Source organism: Pseudochaenichthys georgianus, chromosome 9 (assembly GCF_902827115.2).
Source record: "Pseudochaenichthys georgianus chromosome 9, fPseGeo1.2, whole genome shotgun sequence".
NCBI lineage: Eukaryota > Metazoa > Chordata > Actinopteri > Perciformes > Channichthyidae > Pseudochaenichthys > Pseudochaenichthys georgianus.
The window spans coordinates 4952303-4971058 of record NC_047511.1 but is presented as its reverse complement, the minus strand read 5'-3'; the positions used below and the strand labels follow the sequence as shown (position 1 = coordinate 4971058).

General features: G+C 43.4%; 1 protein-coding gene across 1 annotated transcript in view; it reads left to right on the top strand.

Moving 5' to 3' along the window:
* Positions 1-674: 674 nt before the first annotated feature.
* The window catches only part of ptar1 (protein prenyltransferase alpha subunit repeat containing 1), an 18466-nt gene continuing 384 nt past the window's right edge, over positions 675-18756 (top strand). Inside the window, exons 1-7 of the mRNA XM_034091853.2 lie at positions 675-818; positions 1927-2096; positions 2734-2800; positions 5783-5887; positions 8490-8748; positions 15686-16029; positions 16582-18756. The exon at positions 16582-18756 is cut by the window's right edge and continues 384 nt beyond it. Coding sequence (XP_033947744.1) covers positions 733-818; positions 1927-2096; positions 2734-2800; positions 5783-5887; positions 8490-8748; positions 15686-16029; positions 16582-16966 — 1416 coding nt within the window. The 5' untranslated portion in view covers positions 675-732 and the 3' untranslated portion in view covers positions 16967-18756. The remainder of the gene's footprint in view (positions 819-1926; positions 2097-2733; positions 2801-5782; positions 5888-8489; positions 8749-15685; positions 16030-16581) is intronic.

Genomic DNA, 18756 nt, shown 5'->3' with positions numbered 1-18756 from the left:
CAAAATTATTCAAAATCACATTCTTCCAAACTCTGCTGTAGTATGATTGTAGTTCGTTGTCAACCTTACCACGGTACTTAGGAGACGTACTTTGTGTCTGAACAACGTTTTGTTCATGAGTTATTGATCTGAATCTGACTTTACTCGACTTGTTGTCACTCTGTCATCAGTTTCTATAGACTATCTGGATTTAGTTATTGTGTAATAATTATTGTGTTCCCACAAATTACTAATGCGTGGGAACATAATAACTAATTCGTGGCCATGCATTATTAATTCATGGCCACGCATTATTAACTCGTGGCCACGCATTATTAATAATACGTGGCCACGCATTCATATTTTTCTCACCAATGTCACCGGGGGGCTCCGTAGTACGGTGTACTTTTTGTCACGTTTTATTTAAAAAAAATATTCTACCTCATGCCAAAATATTCTACAATACATACATTTACAAAATAAATGCTCAATACTGAACAAATCAGTCAAATGTCAAATGGTGATTTTTCATTGGACTTCGGAACCTACACTATTTATTTTGTACCCATGCCATGGGACCTTTAAAACATCGCGAGAGATAGCAGTCCAATCAACAATCCATCTCCTCATCTCCTCCTATGAGTCTTTTAGGCAGCTTTGCCTTTAAGCTCTCTGGGCTTCCGTAGTGTTGTTTTTTTTAACCGGAAAAACTGTTTGGTCGGTGTAACGTGAACGTCATTAGGTGCCATAAAGATGGCGGAGTCGGAGGAGGAGGTGGACGTCTTGGTCCAGCGAGTTGTCAAAGACATCACAAATGCCTTCAAGAGAAATCCCAACATGTAAGTACATTTATCGTGAACATAGCAGAGGGACTGGAGCGGTCTGTCTCATCCAGTGGACCCTGAACACACCACTGCTTGACCCAGTCTTTCAGCTGTGTGGGCTCGGACTATTACCTGGAATCACAGCGGTCCAGGGAAAGTTGACAGTTTAGCTAGCTTAGCTGTTTGTTTGTTTGTTCTCTTATATATAGCTGGAAAAGGTTCTTAGAAATATATAATTTATCTGTTAAACAACTAAATAAACAGTATGTTTGTTTGTCTAGCCAGTTAGCTCGCCCTTTGACGTGGTAAGGCGGCTGTCATAACCTTCTGCCCAGGCCAGCAACGTTAGCTCATCAATGATGTGATTAGTAATTCAGAACGATAAATCAAAAGTGTCATTTTTGAAAATGTAGCTTTTGTTTCCCCATTCCTTGGTGTTCTGGGGCTGCTTCAGTCTCTTATTTAATAGAGGAACGCCGGCATCGGCCTGTCAGTGTTGGCAAATGCTTTCAAGAGCTATCTTATTACCTATTTATAGTGCAAATAACACCTTCATATGTACTTATGGTTCTATACTCTATGGTTTCAAAAGCCCATTATCCTAAATATTAGGAAATGTGGATATTTATTTTATTTATAATTAATGTAGCGTAGATGATAAGAAACATTGAGTCTGTCGTGATATTTTATCTACTAGCTCTCTTTAGTATTGCATTTTATTATTTCAACTTTTATGGTGTACTTATAAATAATACGTAGCTTGCATCATATTAAAATGCATATGTTCCAATATATACATTTACAATAACAATGTTAAACATGTTTTTATTGTAAGATGGCTCTTATATAAATAAGCCTCAATCAGACTGCACCTTATTAATATTGTTGGGTGTTTTTGTTCTCAAAGGTTTTAAATGGGATATGTAAGACTGCTCTTTTAAATCCAAAAACACAGATGTCACCTTCTTTCTCCCAGCTATTGCAGAACATTTTGTGGGAAATAGTTTCTATAAATTGTCAGAAAAATACAAAGAATGTGCCTCAAGCCCCATGTTGTGTTGTACGAACAATTCCTCTATGTTCACATACAACTAGTAAAATCCTCCCTCCTATGCTCCCTCAGTGATGAGATTGGTGTGATCCCGTGTCCAGAGGCCCGCTACAACCGCAGTCCCATCGTGCTGGTGGAGAACAAGCTGGGTGTGGAGAGCTGGTGTGTCAAGTTCCTGCTGCCATATGTCCACAACAAGCTGCTGCTCTACCGCCAGCGCAAACACTGGCTGGAGAGGGAAGGTACCTGAACTCTCACAACATCTGGCACAACGAATAAATCATGTTATTATATTTTGTCTAACTTATTGTGACATTAATATCTTTGATGGATTAAAGACCAGAACTCTGTTTTCATTGTCTATTCGAGTATACGTATACCCCCACAACAATACAGTCCAGAAAGAGAAAGTGCAAGGGAGTTAATGTGGTGCAAAATTCATTGTACTGTAATTGAGGTATCCTGTATTGTAAACACAACAATACAGGATACCAGCACAGAGTAAGTTGGCATCCGAAGGTCTCCTCAACAAAAGGACTTGGACTTCGGAATATTGCTTGGTAAAAAATATCTCTGGGAAACACGCATTTATGACACCTACATGTTTTTATGAGCAGGGATATCTCCACATATAAGCACCACTTTTATCATTTTTATCCTAAATGCTTAAACTAACTACAACATGTTTGCATGGCTGAGCATCACCACCGCTAAGCTAATGGCGGCTAGAACTCATTCCTGCACAACTCTTTTGAACGCTACTTTATTTTACAAATCTAGTTTTCAAGTTTAATATAGAAGCGGTTTCCTTTTGCGTAAACCTCCTCCATACTGATGAACATCAGAGGAGCTAACTGTTGATGTTTGTGTGTCTCTTAGCTTTAGCGGATATCACCTGCACTCTGTTGCTGCTTAACCCGGACTTCACCACTGCATGGAATGTCAGGTACAGATACATTTTCGCAGCACAAATATTTGTTCTCTTTGAAGGTGAGCTGTTTGTTGTCTCTTGAAATATTCAGGGTTCGTAGGCTACGGGTGCTTGAAATCCTTGAAAATGCTTGAAATTTGACGTGGTGTTTTCAAGGTTGGGAAAGTGCTGGCATTTTGGGAATGGTGCTTGAAATTGAGATAAAGTGCTTGAAAATGTAAATGCTTCACTTTTACAATAAATTGCTGTCTGACTGAATAGTTCGCTTTTTAGATTAAAAGAAAAGAATTGCTTCGCTTCTACATAAAACAGCTCCGCTGCACCTTCCCGCGCTATGCGCGCGACCTGCAGGTGTTTGTGTTACGTGTGACCTGGGCATTCTGATGAGAGATAGATGACTGTGTGCCAGGAGGTTGCAGCTTCAACGAGCGTTGGCTAGCAGAAGACCAATACAAGCCATGGCTAAGACGAGGGTCAAGCCCACGAGTAGCCTCCTGCAAAGTGTGCAACAAATAACGATGCGAGAGTCTGCGCTGACGAGCCACATGAAAGGTACGCCGTAGAAGAGCATTTTAGATTAGGCTAACGTTGCATGTTACGTTTGTTTAAGCTAACGTTAGCGAGCTGAATAGCGAACTCGATTGAGGGATAATAATAATTGCAGGGGACAATCATTTCAGAGGAGCGTACTTATGTTATGTGCGTTACAGTCGCCATCGTGTGGTGTTCAGAGGATGAAGCACTAACGGCATTTCGTCATAGTCATGAAATATAACCTATTGATTCGACACAGCGATTTTGAAAGCAATGTATTTCTACTGGTAGTATGTTTCGTGCCTAAACCAAATGTGACTTGCTCTATTGAAATCAGTCACATTGACCCGAAGACACATTTTCGTTTGTATTACTGGTCTGGGGGAAGCTCGCGAGTGTGTTTGTGTATTTTTGCGTTTGTGTACCGGGGAAACACTCACAAGAAACACAGGCTGTTGTTATGCCTGCTGTGATGTTACATTAGTCCGTTCTACGCTCGTAATTATGCCGAAGCTTCAAAGTTGTATTTATCATCTGAATTTGCCGAAACAAGTTTAATATTCTGAAAGCCAAGACTTTGTTTATTTGAAAACAGATTAAAACAAACTGTCTTTTATATAAAATTGAATTATTATACAAGTAAAACTACATTTTGCTTTAATCCCATGTAATTGCAGAATGAACACAGTCTTCCTTTGGAGATGTATAAGTCGGGTGTCTTGAGTAGTCGGCATTACCTAAAATCATTGTACACATTTGTAAATATTATTTTCCACTTGTTACCATTGTGAGGCTATTTTTATGCAGCTCTGCGTGATGCTGTAGCTACAATTCAGACTAATACGCTACTAGAGGTGGAGAAGTACTCAGATATTGTACTTGAGTAGAAGTACCAGAGTGTAGGAATACTCTGTCACAGTAAAAGTCCTGCATTCAAAATGTTCCTGAAGTGAAAGTAGAAAAGTATTCTCATCTAAATATAGTGAAAGTAGCGACAGTAAACGTAGTCGTTGTGCAGATTGGTCCATTTCAGAATAATATATATGATATGTTTTATAATGATTGATCATGAAAGTGTTCTCAAAGCTGGTGAAGGTGCAGCTAGTTTGAAGTACTTTGTAGACTGCAGGGTAGCTGGTGGATTTACTCCAGGTGGAACTAAAGTCTGATTTAACACTTGGTTATATTTCACATCATTCATCCAGATCTGTGAAGTAACTAAAGGTATTAAATACTTGCAGTGGAGGAAAAGTACACAATTTACCTCGGACTTATGTTCACTGCCAACCTAAAAGTACCTCAACAATTAATCAATAATGTATTGAAAAGTTATTTGGCTGATTGTTGTATATCGGCTCAGACAGGTTATATGGGAGGCCCAGTCTACGTACAGATCACTAATTTTGAAATATTAAACTTAGTTTTAATTTCTTTAATTTTTCATCCTCGTTTAGAAGGCTATCACGAAACACACATGTGGTTGTTTATAGCATAAAGAACATCTGATTTAATGTGAGGTAGGGAAATAATCATTTGAGTATGTGTATATAAATATGTAATTTACAACAGCTGTAAGATGCTTGAAAAGCTGGAAAATGCACCTTGAAAAGTGCTTGAATTTGACTTTGGAAAAGGTGTAAGAACCCTGAATATTGAATAACTCTTTACAAGGCCTAATATTAAAAGCTGGATATAGTTAGACTGGTGCATTGGCTGAGTGCTGTGACGATTATGTGGAAATACATATAATCCCAGTTCAACACACCACAGTGGGATTTAAGTATGCTGTACTGACCCTGTGGAAGAAGGCCACAGTCTGCAGTGTTGGGGGGGTAATGCCCTACGAAGAAACGCATTACTGTAATCAGATTCCAGGGTTTCCCACACATACACTTTACTTGGGCAGGCCGCCCAGTTATATTAACGTCCGCCAAAGTACATTTCGCGACCATTTAGGTTTCAAAATGTTTTATACTTCCGCGAGCACGACGCCATCCGTGATCGATTAACTAGTGGACAACGGCCCCTCCTTTACCTGTTTTGCTAACAGGTCATGAGCATGCTCCACTAGCACCCCCCCCGTTCATCAGCGTGCTCCACTGCTCCTCCCCCCCCGGTTCTCGCCGACTACCGCCACTTGAAGCTACCTGGACCAGAGGTCTGATCACTGAGCTACAGAAAACATGATGTTCAGACAAGGAGCAGAAACAGAGCTCTGTGATCAGTCCTTATTAGATTAAGGGTTTGTGCTGATCTGGCATAAATAAGGTTTAACTTTATATTGTTATTTGATTTGAGGTGCTTATCAGGCGATGTTATAGAGTAATCACAAAAAGTAATCTAACTAGTAGTGTAAACGAAGTAAAGAAAGGCATTACCTTTTTTTTTTTGTGTGTAATGCATTACTTTATTTGAGTAACTATGCCAACACTGGTAGTGATGCATGGCTGCTTGTCGTTGCAGGAAGGAGCTGCTGCAATGCGGAGTCCTTAACCCAGAGAAGGACCTCTACCTGGGCCAGCTCGCCCTCACCAAATTCCCCAAGAGCCCGGAGACATGGATACACAGGTTAGACTTTGCTGCTTCTCCACCTTGTCAGATTCACTCCTGCACATTACAGTGACTACAATGTTGTGGTTGATATGATTGGAAGCTGGTAAATATGTGAGTCGGTCAAACATTGGTCACAGGAACCAAACTACTCCCTTTTTCTATCAAATGATATCAACCTAATACAGTAAGCTAATTACTTTGATAATAGATTCCCACAAGGACAGTGGCACTTGAGATGGCAACTGATGATGCAGAGGTAGAGACGATCGTTGACAACAAGTGCTTGCACATAGTCATTTTTGTTTTATAATATCGCCATAATGAAACAATACTTTTTATTATTTATTACGACAATTAATATTTTTTTATTAATTGTCTTAATGGCAGCTCCTTCTCTCGGCTCCCTTTCCCCCCCGTACTCTGAGCTCATTGCACAGAAGTTAAGGATAAAGCTTGTTTTCAAAAGGCACTACAAAAAAATCCACTTCTAGTTCCAATCCTTATTCTTTCTGTATCCTGCAACGAAGCTGTACACAAGTTGAAGCAGTCCAAACGTTTGCTTTGACCACTCAACAACAACAACCTCTGCCCCAATAGTCACTGTGCCATCAACGTGCTGCTTCCAAAGCAGGAGAACTATGGTCTAAATTTAAACGCAGGTAAAGGTCCTGTGCCCCCTGTATACGTTTCTGTATTGGAAACGGGTTGTTAGATCCCTGTTTCTATAAAGACAAGAAGGACACGCACATAAGCATTATTTTAGCTTAGAACAACCATTACATAATAATATGTTTTGTCTTGTATATACACTGAACAAAAATATAAACGCAACACTTTTGTTTTTGCTCCCATTTTTCATGAGATGAACTCAAAGATCTAAAACATTTTCAATATACACAAAATAACCATTTCTCTCAAATATTGTTCACAAATGTGTGATAGTGAGCACTTCTCCTTTGCCGAGATAATCCATCCCACCTCACAGGTGTGGCATATCAAGATGCTGATTAGACAGCATGATTATTGCACAGGTGTGCCTTAGGCTGGCCACAATAAAAGGCCACTCTGAAACGTTCAGTTTTATCACACCGCACAATGCCACAGATGTCGCAAGTTTTGAGGGAGCGTGCAATAGGCATGCTGACAGCAGGAATGTCCACCAGAGCTATTGCCCGTGAATTGAATGTTCATTTCTCTACCATAAGCCGTCTCCAAAGGCGTCTCAGAGAATTTGGCAGTACATCCAACCGGCCTCACAACCGCAGACCACGTGTAACCACACCAGCCCAGGACCTCCACATCCAGCATGTTCACCTCCAAGATCGCCTGAGACCAGCCACTCGGACAGCCGCTGCAACAATCGGTTTGCATAACCAAAGACTTTCTGCACAAACTGTCAGAAACCGTCTCAGGGAAGCTCATCTGCATGCTCGTCGTCCTCATCGGGGTCGCCACCTGACTCCGGTTCGTCGTCGTAACCGACTTGAGTGGGCAAATGCTCTCATCCGATGGCGTCTGGCACGTTGGAGAGATGCTCTGGATCGGCGTATACGACAGCGTGTTCCAGTTCCTGCCAACATCCAGCAACTTGGCACAGCCATTGAAGAGGAGTGGACCAACATTCCACAGGCCACAATCAACAACCTGATCAACTCTATGCAAAGGAGATGTGTTGCACTGCGTGAGGCACACCAGATACTGACTGGTTTTCGGACCCCCCCAGACCCCCCCCAATAAAGCAAAACTGCACGTTTCAGAGTGGCCTTTTATTGTGGCCAGCCTAAGGCACACCTGTGCAATAATCATGCTGTCTAATCAGCATCTTGATATGCCACACCTGTGAGGTGGGATGGATTATCTCGGCAAAGGAGAAGTGCTCACTATCACAGATTGTTTCAGATTTGTGAACAATATTTGAGAGAAATGGTTATTTTGTGTATATAGAAAATGTTTTAGATCTTTGAGTTCATCTCATGAAAAATGGGAGCAAAAACAAAAGTGTTGCATTTATATTTTTGTTCAGTGTACATTATTAGTCTATTTATAATACTGAAGCGCAGACACAAAACAACCCAATGTCAAAATTGGAACTTATAGTCCTGAATTTCCATCAGACCTGCCCTCTGCTGTGTGACTACAAAGTAAAGTTCCCTTTTGGCTGCTCTGACTAATCGGGACTGCACCCCTCCAGTGGCAGGAGGAGAGCTATTGTTAAATTGTATCATGGCTTTACATAACCTTGCCCCTACATACATCAGTGACTGCCTTTTCATTTTATAAAGGACACTCGGACTCTCCAATGCCTTCCTTTTAGAAGTACCTGAAGTATTTCACAAGAAATCTGGGGAGGCTCTAAACTGTGGAACAGTAATTTTATCATTGTTCATGTTTTATTGTTTTATGATCTTTCTTTGTTTTTATAACTTGTATTTAATAATGTTCCTTACTCTTTATTTGTACGTATCTTGTCGTGTAAAGCACTTTGGGCTGCATCTTCCATGCCAGGTTCTAATTAAATAAAGTGTATTATTATTATTATTATTGTGATTGTCTGGTAAAAAGTAAGCGTACACCAATGTCTGAAGGTGCTGACCCAGCAGTGGTTGTTTCCCTTTAGGCGATGGGTGCTGCAGCAGATCCTGGGTCAGTGCTCTGCAGCGGACCGCAGCAAGAAGCGTCAGCAGGGGGACGCCGAGCAGGGGGATACAGAGCGGGGGGATGCAGAGAGGAGCCAGCAGCTCAGCGAGCACCTGGCCCGGACGCTCCACCAGGAGATGAAGGTGTGCTCCGACGCCGCCTGCCGTTACCCCAGCAACTACAACGCATGGTCCCACCGCATCTGGGTGCTGCAGCACATGGGCCAGGGCAACGTCAAGGTAGGATCAGGAAGAGATGCTTTTTATATATTTTCTGTGTTTTAAGATTTAATTTTATTGTGATAAGAGTGTCAACATATTTAACATAACTGTATTAGGTTAGTTGAAAGCAATCATTTTAAGTTTAAATAAAAAATATTAGGTTCAACTTAATATTATTGCTTTCAACTAACCTAATACAGTAATGTGACATTTGTTGACATATATAAATGAAATTCAAGGTTTCCGTTTTTTTCAGTGTATTGCAATACTACATTGTACATGTGTTTTGTCTACTACTTTAAAAGGAAAACTGCTCCACCAGTTACAATTCTGCTCAAAAATGGTAGGTCACCCTGTGAGAGAATCTATGGATCAGCCTTCATAATAGCTTTCAAGGTTCTTATTTGTCATACGAACATAGCTACAGTGTAGTTATGACGATGACAATCTTAGGTCACAGACTCCTCCAACAGTGCAATACAATAAAACATATAAGCTGAAAAATATAGTGCAAGTAAATAGTAAATACAAAAAGAAAAAAAAAAGTGAAATATGATATATTAGATAAATAATTTCTAAGTAGCAGCCAGGTGAATGTTGTGGATGCTGTTTCAAAGTTCAGGTGTTTAATAGTCTTCTGGCCTGTGGGATGAAGCTGTCCCTGAGTCTGGTGGTTTTAGTCCGGATGCTGCGGTACCGCCTGCCAGACGGCAGCAGACAGAACAGTTTGTGGCTGGGGTGATGGGAGTCTTTTATAATCCGGAGGGATTTCTTCCTGAGCTGCTGGGAGTAAGGCAAGGCAAGTTTATTTATATAGCACCTTTCAACACAAGGCAATTCAAGGTGCTTTACAAAAATGAAAGACATTCAGACAAAAGCATTTATAAACAGTCATTAAAAAGAAAAGATAATAAAAGAAACATTAAAAGACTGTCAAAGTTTTCCCCCAAAACTAAGAAAATACCCATAGTCGTACCTAGTAACCCACTATAAAATAGTCGTACCTTGTATCCTACTATAAAGCTCACAATAGTTTTAGTAAAACTAAGAAAATGTACCCTATAGTCCACCCTCGAACTATAAGATCCTTTAGTTTTTTCCGAAACTAATAAAACTGGCCTCTAGTTTGACCCACAAACCATTTAAAAGTACTTTAGCTAAGTTGTGTCTTTCTAGGACTTCTTTGGTGTCCTTCCACGAACCAGGTGTTTGAAACCAAAACAATGCCTGTATTGACGTTCTCTCCTGTGTCGGTGAAATATCACTCGACACCAGGTTGAGAATCAATGATCAGTTAATAAAAAAGTACATGAATAAAAAGTTACAGTGCAGTTTAAGATATGAATAGTTCACACACAAGTTCCACTTTACTGATGAACACAACGGCTCAGTTTCAATTACAAGCAGCGACAAAAAGAAAAGTCTTCTTGCTGGATTTAAAAGTAGTCAGAGTTGCAGCGGACCTGCAGGTTTCTGGGAGTTTGTTCCAGATATCTGGAGCATAATAACTGAACGCTGCTTCTCCATGTTTAGTTCTGACCAGTCCCTGAAGACCTGAGAGATCTGGATGGTTCATCATTTAGCAGGAGGTCAGAAATGTATTTTGGGCCTAAACCATTCAGTGCTTTATAAACCAGCAGCAGTATTTATAAATCTATTCTTTGACACACAGGAAGCCAGTGTAAAGACTTCAGAACAGGAGTGATGTGGTCCACTTTCTTAGTGTTAGTGAGGACTCGAGCAGCGGCGTTCTGAATCAGCTGCAGCTTTCTAATAGATTTTTTAGTGAGACCTGTGAAGACACCATTGCAGTAGTCCAGTCTACTGAAGATAAAAGCATGGACAAGTTTTTCCAGATCCTGCTGTGACATTAGTCTTTTAATCCTAGATATGTTCTTTAGGTGATAGTAGGCTGATTTAGTAACTGTTTTAATGTGACTGTTGAAACTCAGGTCAGAGTCCAGGACTACACCTAGATTTCTGGCTTTATCTGTTGTTTTGAACATTGCAGGCTGAAGCTCAGCGCTAACTTTTATACCTTCTGCCTAGGAGTAAAGGTCCTCCATGGATGGCAGCTCCGTCCTGTTGATGTTCTGTGCAGTTTTCACCACCCTCTGTAAAGCCTTAAGATTGAGGGCGGTGCAGCTGCCGTACCAGGCCGTGATGCAGCCAGTCAGGATGCTCTCTATGGTGCTCCTGTAGAAGGTCAGGATGCTCTCTATGGTGCTCCTGTAGAAGGTCAGGATGCTCTCTATGGCGCACCTGTAGAAGGTCAGGATGCTCTCTATGGTGCTCCTGTAGAAGGTCAGGATGCTCTCTATGGCGCACCTGTAGAAGGTCAGGATGCTCTCTATGGTGCTCCTGTAGAAGGTCAGGATCCTCTCTATGGTGCTCCTGTAGAAGGTCAGGATGCTCTCTATGGTGCTCCTGTAGAAGGTCAGGATCCTCTCTATGGTGCTCCTGTAGAAGGTCAGGATGCTCTCTATGGTGCTCCTGTAGAAGGTCAGGATCCTCTCTATGGTGCTCCTGTAGAAGGTCAGGATGCTCTCTATGGTGCTCCTGTAGAAGGTCAGGATCCTCTCTATGGTGCTCCTGTAGAAGGTCAGGATGCTCTCTATGGTGCTCCTGTAGAAGGTCAGGATCCTCTCTATGGTGCTCCTGTAGAAGGTCAGGATGCTCTCTATGGTGCTCCTGTAGAAGGTCAGGATCCTCTCTATGGTGCTCCTGTAGAAGGTCAGGATGCTCTCTATGGTGCTCCTGTAGAAGGTCAGGATTAGGGATGGGTACCGAGCCCCGGGGCTGAATTATTAAAGACCGTGGTACCGTTAAGCTCCGACGTTATCGGTCTTTTTATCGGTAAAAAATGTGTATTATTGCTACACAAACATTATATTGCAGTTTTAGTGTCGCCAACTCCGTTTCTAATACGCAAAAAGACTGCAAAATGCGTCTATAGTTATTTTTAGTATTTTCGATCTTTCCAATCTAGTCGAGAGATCTCTCTCTCTCCCCCGTCTGCTTGGGAGGGGGCGGGGCGGTTTACACATACGCAGCTGCTACACGCAGCAACACACACACAGAGGAGATGGCAGAGAGAACGCGCTCCAAGGTGTGGTTAAACTTTATCCGTCTCGATGTGGACAATGCTCGTTACCTAAAGTGCAATAAGAGTTTAGCATGTCAGGGCGGTAACACGAGCAGTTTGTCTAAACATTTAGCAAAAGTGCTCCACATCCAGACGGAGGAATGCACCGGGTTCCACTGTCTTCCTAGCAGCTCTGCAGCCCCATCCACGAGTAACGTTTCCACGTCAGGTGTTATGTATGCTAGCAGCAACACACCGAGTTAACTCAATTATACAACCATGGGTTAATGATTAGAGGCAGGGGTAGACATTAAGGGTAAAAAGCCACTGGCCCTCCGGGCGAGTTAGAAATGTAATGGCTATGTATTTGATTAGAACCTTCATTATCCTACACTGCTGGGACATTTCAAACTGCTGGGACATTTCATTATTGCCAATACTTTTATATAGTCTACTCTTCACTTACTTGTCAGCATAGGTCCGCATTGATGTACAGAGCCGACAGAAGACCTTGTTTATATTGGCATCATATTGAGAGGTGCAGTGACGCGTCCTAAAACCAGGAAGTAAGCTGCTGGTTCCCTCAACAGAAAGCAATGGGATTTCTCCATAAGGTCTGTGGAAAACGAACCAGTTTGATAAATGCACGTTTTGTTCAGCCGGATAATCTCCACATGTCTACCCTACTTTTATAATTATAAAAGGGTTTTAGGACGCGTCACTGCAAGAAGCCAACTCCATCGATCAAGCTGGCTGAAACTTTCTCTCCCTCTTCTTCTCATGCTCCCTGTCACTCTCCTTTAACTCCTCCGGTGACTTTCTTTTATTTGAAGATTGTTTTTTGCCCGGCGCTTGGCCGGTTTCCGGCGAATGGTTCGGTGGCGTGATAGTCTGTAGTGAAGGAGCGCGCTCCCGCTCACATGGGCCTGCTCGCGCTGCGCTCCGCAGTAAACAGCTGTTTGCTTTTCACCCAACAACAACAACCGCCTCACGAAACGCTAAGTTGTAGCGTTAATAAACGAAACAATTTAACAAAATTGCTAGTCAAAATACCAATACCACAGGACCATTTATTTTTTTTAAAGCTATATTTTTTTTAGTGGCCCGAGCGGGCAAGTGGAAAGTACGTCATGCTGGCCCGGGGGGTCTTCACAGTGCTTCCGGGCCAGCGGGCCATTTATAATGTCGAGCCCTGAGAGGAAACTGAGTTATTTATTTTGTTAAAGTTTCAACTATTCTGTTTACAGTTCTGTCATCAGATTATTTAATACGATTTGTCAAAGCATTGCTGTTTCTTTTGATGTGAAATAAAAAGCAATGTTAGTTTTGTTCACAATTTGTTTAGTACCGTTAAAAGACCGGACCGATGAGCGGTATCGATAAAAGTAGTAGTACCGTTAAAACCTTAAAGATAGCCATCCCTAGTCAGGATCCTCACCTGTCGAAGTTGCAGAGTATCCTGGAGTCCATGTTGAACCTCCTCAGCCTGCGGAGGAAGAAGAGCCGCTGTCGAGCTGTTTTGGTGATGATGTTTGTGTGAAGAGTCCATGTCAGGTCTCTCAGTGATGTGGACCCAGAGGAACCTGAAGCTGCTGACTCTCCACCGTAGTCCCATTGATGACGATGGGGGCGTGTCCCTCTCTCTGCTGCTTCCTGTAATCCACAATCAGCTCCTTGGTTTTGCTGACGTTGAGATGGAGGTTGTTATCCTGGCACCAAGATATTAGGTTTTCAACCTCCTCTCTGTACGCCGTCTCGTCGCCGTCGGTGATCAGGCCGGTGACGGTCGTGTAGTCAGCAAACTTCACGATGGTGTTGGAGCTGTGTGTGGCCATGCAGTCGTGAGTGAACAGGGAGTAGAGGAGAGGGCTGAGCACGCAGCCTTGAGGGGCTCCGGTGTTGAGGATCAGGGTGGAGGATGTGATGTTTCCCACCCTGGGGTCTGCCCATCAGGAAGTTCAGGATCCAGTCACAGAGGGCGCTGTTGAGCCCGAGGTCTATGAGCTTGATGGCCAGCTTGGAGGGCCCAATGGTATTGAAGGCTGAACTGTAGTCAATGAACAGCATTCTCACATAAGTGTTCCTCTGGTCCAGGTGTGAGAGGGCAGTGTGGATGGTGAGGGCTATGGCGTCGTCTCTGGACCGGTTTGCTCTGTAGGCAAACTGCAGGGGGTCCAGAGAGTCAGGGAGGGAGGAGGTGATGAAGGGTTTGACTAAACGCTCAAAGCGCTTCATGATGATGGAGGCGAGTGCTACTGGCACTTTTTGGGGACAGGAACGATGGTGGAGTGTTTCAAACATGTGGGGACAACAGACTGCAGCACGGACCTGTTGAAGATGTCTGTGAACACCTCAGCCAGCTGAACTGCACACACCCTGAGAACACGGCCAAGGATGCCATCAGGTCCAGCAGCCTTGTGTGGGTTAACCCTTTTAAAGGATTTGCACACGTCTGCCCTGTTTATAACAAAAGGGCAGGGCTCCTGGTCCTTCTGTGCACCCCCAGCCTGGCTGCTCTCAAATCGTGCAAAAAGACTGTTCAGCTCATCTGGGAGAGATGCGCACGCAGACACTCCCGCAGCACCCCCCGCTGCTCCTTTGTAGTCTGTCATTGTTCTTTGTCCCGCCCACATGTTCCGGGTGTTACAGCCTTTGAAGTCAGATTCCACCTTGTCTTTGTCTTCTCTCTTTGCGCTGCTGATTGCTCTCCGGAGTTCATACCTAGAATTCCTGTACTCCTCCAAATCTCCAGCTCTGTGCGCGATTAGTGCCTCGCCGTTTATCCAGGGATTTTGATTCGGGAATGTTCGTACAGAAACCTTCGGTACCACGTCATCGATGCATTTCCCAATGTAGCAAATGTCCGTGTGTGTGTTGATGTTGTTGTCCTCAAACACACTCCACTCCGTAGATGCAAAGCAGTCTTGCAGAGCTGAGTTTGACTCCTCACTCCAGCGTTGTACTGTCCTTGTCACCGATCTGTCCCGTTTGAGTTTCTGCTTGTAAGCAGGCAGCAGTGAGATGTGGTCTGATTTGCCGAATATACACTGCTCTAATCACAACAGAAAACAGTGAAAAGCCTGGCATGTGATCATGAGGTGCTCGAAATGAGCGGAACAGTCAGAAGAAATAACCCTCTGTGCACCAGTTCTTGTTAATCATGATACACACACCGCCTCCTTTACTTTTCCCCGAGTTAACTGTTCTGTCCTGGCGGAAAATTGTGAATCCGTCAGGATCAATGGCGTAGTCCGTGATAGCGGGGTTCAGCCAAGTCTCGGTGAGAATGAACACGTTACAGTTCTTAATGTCGTCCCGTTGAAAAGCAATCCGACTTCTGAATTCATCTAGCTTATTTTCAATCGATTGAACATTAGCCAGAAGAATACTCGGAAGAGGAGGTCGGTTTCCTCGTTTTCTCAGTCTCACCAGCAGCCCGGCACGGGACCCTCGCTTTGTCTTCCTCCTGCGTCTCTCAGGTAAGACAGCAACAGGCAGCCATGGCGAATCTCCATTGTCTGTCGGTGGGCTGTTGTCCACCACAACAATAATATAATGGCATATTAACATCATCTTTGACCCCAGCCACGTTCTGAACAGTCCATATGAATTGGTACCATCAAATCAGAGATACAGGGCCGGCGATCTAACAAAGTCAGACTGAAGCACTCCTTCAAGTCAAATGAACGCTAAAGGATCATTTTTTTCTTTTCTCTTCAGTGATCAAGATGTTATGTCAAATGTTTGTTTTGCTTGTATCGTGTCTTGAGATGTGTCTTTGTTTGATGTTGCAAACGAAGCTGCTCTGATGCAAGTAAAATGTCATACTTGATCTGACAATAAATGATTATGGAATGTATTGTATCCCAGGTTCTCCATGATGAGCTGTCCTCCATGCGCCTGTGGGTGTCCATGCACGTGTCTGACCACAGCGGCTTCCACTACCGCCAGTTCCTGCTCAAGGCGCTGATCACTGAGCTCTCCCAGACTCCAGCTTCCACCTCCTCCCCCCAGCAGCGGTGCAGCACAGCCCCCAGCAGCAGCCGTCTCCACCACAGCCAGGCCAACGGGGAGCTGTCGGAAGGAGAGGCAGCCACCGATGAGGAGTGGCAGCTGAGCGCCAACACAGTCCAACAGCTGTTCCACCAGGAGATGGAGCTGTGCTCAGACCTCATCCAGTCCTTCCCCGGGCACGAGACCCTCTGGAGTCACAGGTGAGCCTTCACATTTGTAAGATCTGACTATCTGCGACCAGCAGTGTAAAGTAACTAAGTACATGTACTCAAGTACAATTTTGAGATACTTGTACTGGAATTAAGTATTTCAATGTTATAATAGTGTACTTTAACTCAACTACATGTATTTAATACCTTTAGTTACTTCACAGATGTAGATGAATGATGTGAAATATAACCAAGTGTTGAATCAGACTTTAGTTCCACCTGGAGTAAATCCACCAGCTACCCTGCAGTCTACAAAGTACTTCAGACTAGCTGCACCTTCACCAGCTTTGAGAACACTTTCATGATCAATCATTATAAAACACATCATATATATTATTCTGAAATGGATCAATCTGCACAACGACTACTTTTACTTTTAATAATTTACGTTTATTTGTATACTAATACTTTTATACTTTTGTACTTTTACTTGAGTAACATTTAGAATGCAGGACTTTTACTGTAACAGAGTATTCCTACAGTGTGGTACTTTTATTTAAGTACGAGATCTGAATACTTCCACCTCCCTTCCATCCCTTCTAGGAGGCACGTGTTCTACTTGTGGCACCACTGGAGGAGGGAGCAGCAGAAGGGCAGCACAAACGGAGAGAGCAGGTCGGGGGTCCTCAGCAGTAACGGGGACCCTGCCCCCCCCACGCTCAGCGCTCAGAGCTCTGCAGGTGGAGGGGGCGGTGTGAACGGACAGGGCCACGCTGCTCAAGCTATGGAGGTCGACGGGGCGTCCCTGCCCGACCCGCGGGACAGCAAAAGACTAAAGACAGGCGTCCGGCCGCCCAGCCCCCCCGCCCTGCCCTCTGAGCCCAGCTTTGTGAGCGGCTTTCTGGACGGCTGCTGCAACCCTGAGCAGAGACGCTTCGCCCTGGCATACAAGAAGTGGTTGGACACTGTCATCGGTCAGCAGCCTTGACGGAGAACAGGGAGCCCCATCCAGCTTTCTCAACATTGAAGTTGCCTTTCGACACAGATCTAGGATCAGCCGACTCGCTGACGGTGTGTCCGATGCAGCGCGGCGACTCTCCTCCTGACAGTGAGAGCGTGGGGGAGTTCGACCACGCCCAGTCTGTTCCTTCTCTGAAACATCTGGATTCTCTTGAGCTTCATCTGAGCCAGCACCCCTTCAGAATGGGAATGTTCACGATGTGGCCACCACAGGTCACCTCGGGTCAAACTGCCACTGCTTCAGTTAGTGGCAGTTCGGCACTCTTCTGCACATCTTACTTGGTTTCAGTATTTCAGAAAAGCAGCTGCCGCAGGAGGAGCACAAAGCGACTGTGCATGCATTATAACTCTCACTTAACAAATGAAATAATCATAAATAAATAAAGTAGGATAAATAAATGACACGATCATTTGTGACGTAGTTTAATAATTATTAAACCTCAATTTATTATTATTATTTTTTATTTAAGTTTTTCTCTTCTTTCAAAAGTCTTAATTCTAGAGTGAAAGCTGAGGGGGGATATGAAAAATAAGAACACCAATAGGAAAACTTCACTTGGCACATTGCATTATTTAGGTTCCAGCGTTCTCTCGATGAGACATGCATACTGACAGGTGCTCCGGAGACCCGACGCAGAGGATCATGGGATCCCTTGGCCCTCATTGCTTGCAGTGACGGGGTTTAAGCACACCCCGGGTTTCCTTCAAACTTCCTTAATTTTCCGTTCTGAAGGTGGTAACATTTATTAATCATGTCACGTTCTCTTCTTTTCCGTTCTGTGGGTCCTTGGTTTGCTGCTCCTGGTCAATTTCTCTGCTGAATATTGTCAGTAACTCCTATCTATGTAGCTAAGTGCTAAGTTACAGTAGCTTGCAACAGAAAGCCAAAAAAAGCTATTGGTTAGCTAAATATAACGTTATGTTTACCATGTGTAAAGTCAAGCTAACTTGCAAAGTCTTACCTTCTGGCAACCTGAAGCACTTAATATATAAGCAGAGAAATGTTAGCTTTAGCAGTTTAGCGGCACTGATGTTTGAATTGAAGGATAAAGAGTGGGGGAGGTGCCCCCCCCCCCAGCATTCTGTGGTGCTACATGCTGCCGTTTCTACACCTACTTCATCTGTGTGTAGTGTGCAACACTGAACAGCACTTTGGACTATTTGATGATAATAGGCAATCATTGTTTTGTGGGGTACTATTGACTTACTGACTATTTTTGAAAATATTGTCTTATTTTGCACCAAGCTTGTTAACATTAGCTGCTTTGTGTTACTACCTTGTACAAAAATAGAGGTAACATGAAAAAGGTCAAGGTCTACCTTCTGTATGTGTGTTAAGGAATCACTTGTAACACTCTTTTAAAAGTTGTAACATGCTGCACAGTTCATCCCGTCAATCGAGTGGTGCAGTAACGGAAGTTCGCATTGCAAGGGCTCCCTCGACTAAAAGCAATGGGATTTTTCCTTTGGATAAAAAGAGAGAAAATAAGATCAAACTAAAGTTATTGATACTTACACATTTGTTCTGCAGGATAATCTCCACATATTAACACCACTTTGTTTTTTTAAGCTTAAAAAGTTAACGTTAGTCTATAAGCTACAGCACGGTCACCACCGCTAAGCTAATGGCGGCTAATGTTAAGTGTAATGACCTTAAGTAGTCTCATCTAGATGCTTGTTGGCAGCAGCTGTTTTTGTGACACAGAAGCTTCCAAAATTCACCAATGGGGTTTTTACTGACGTATTTTGAGTCGTAAA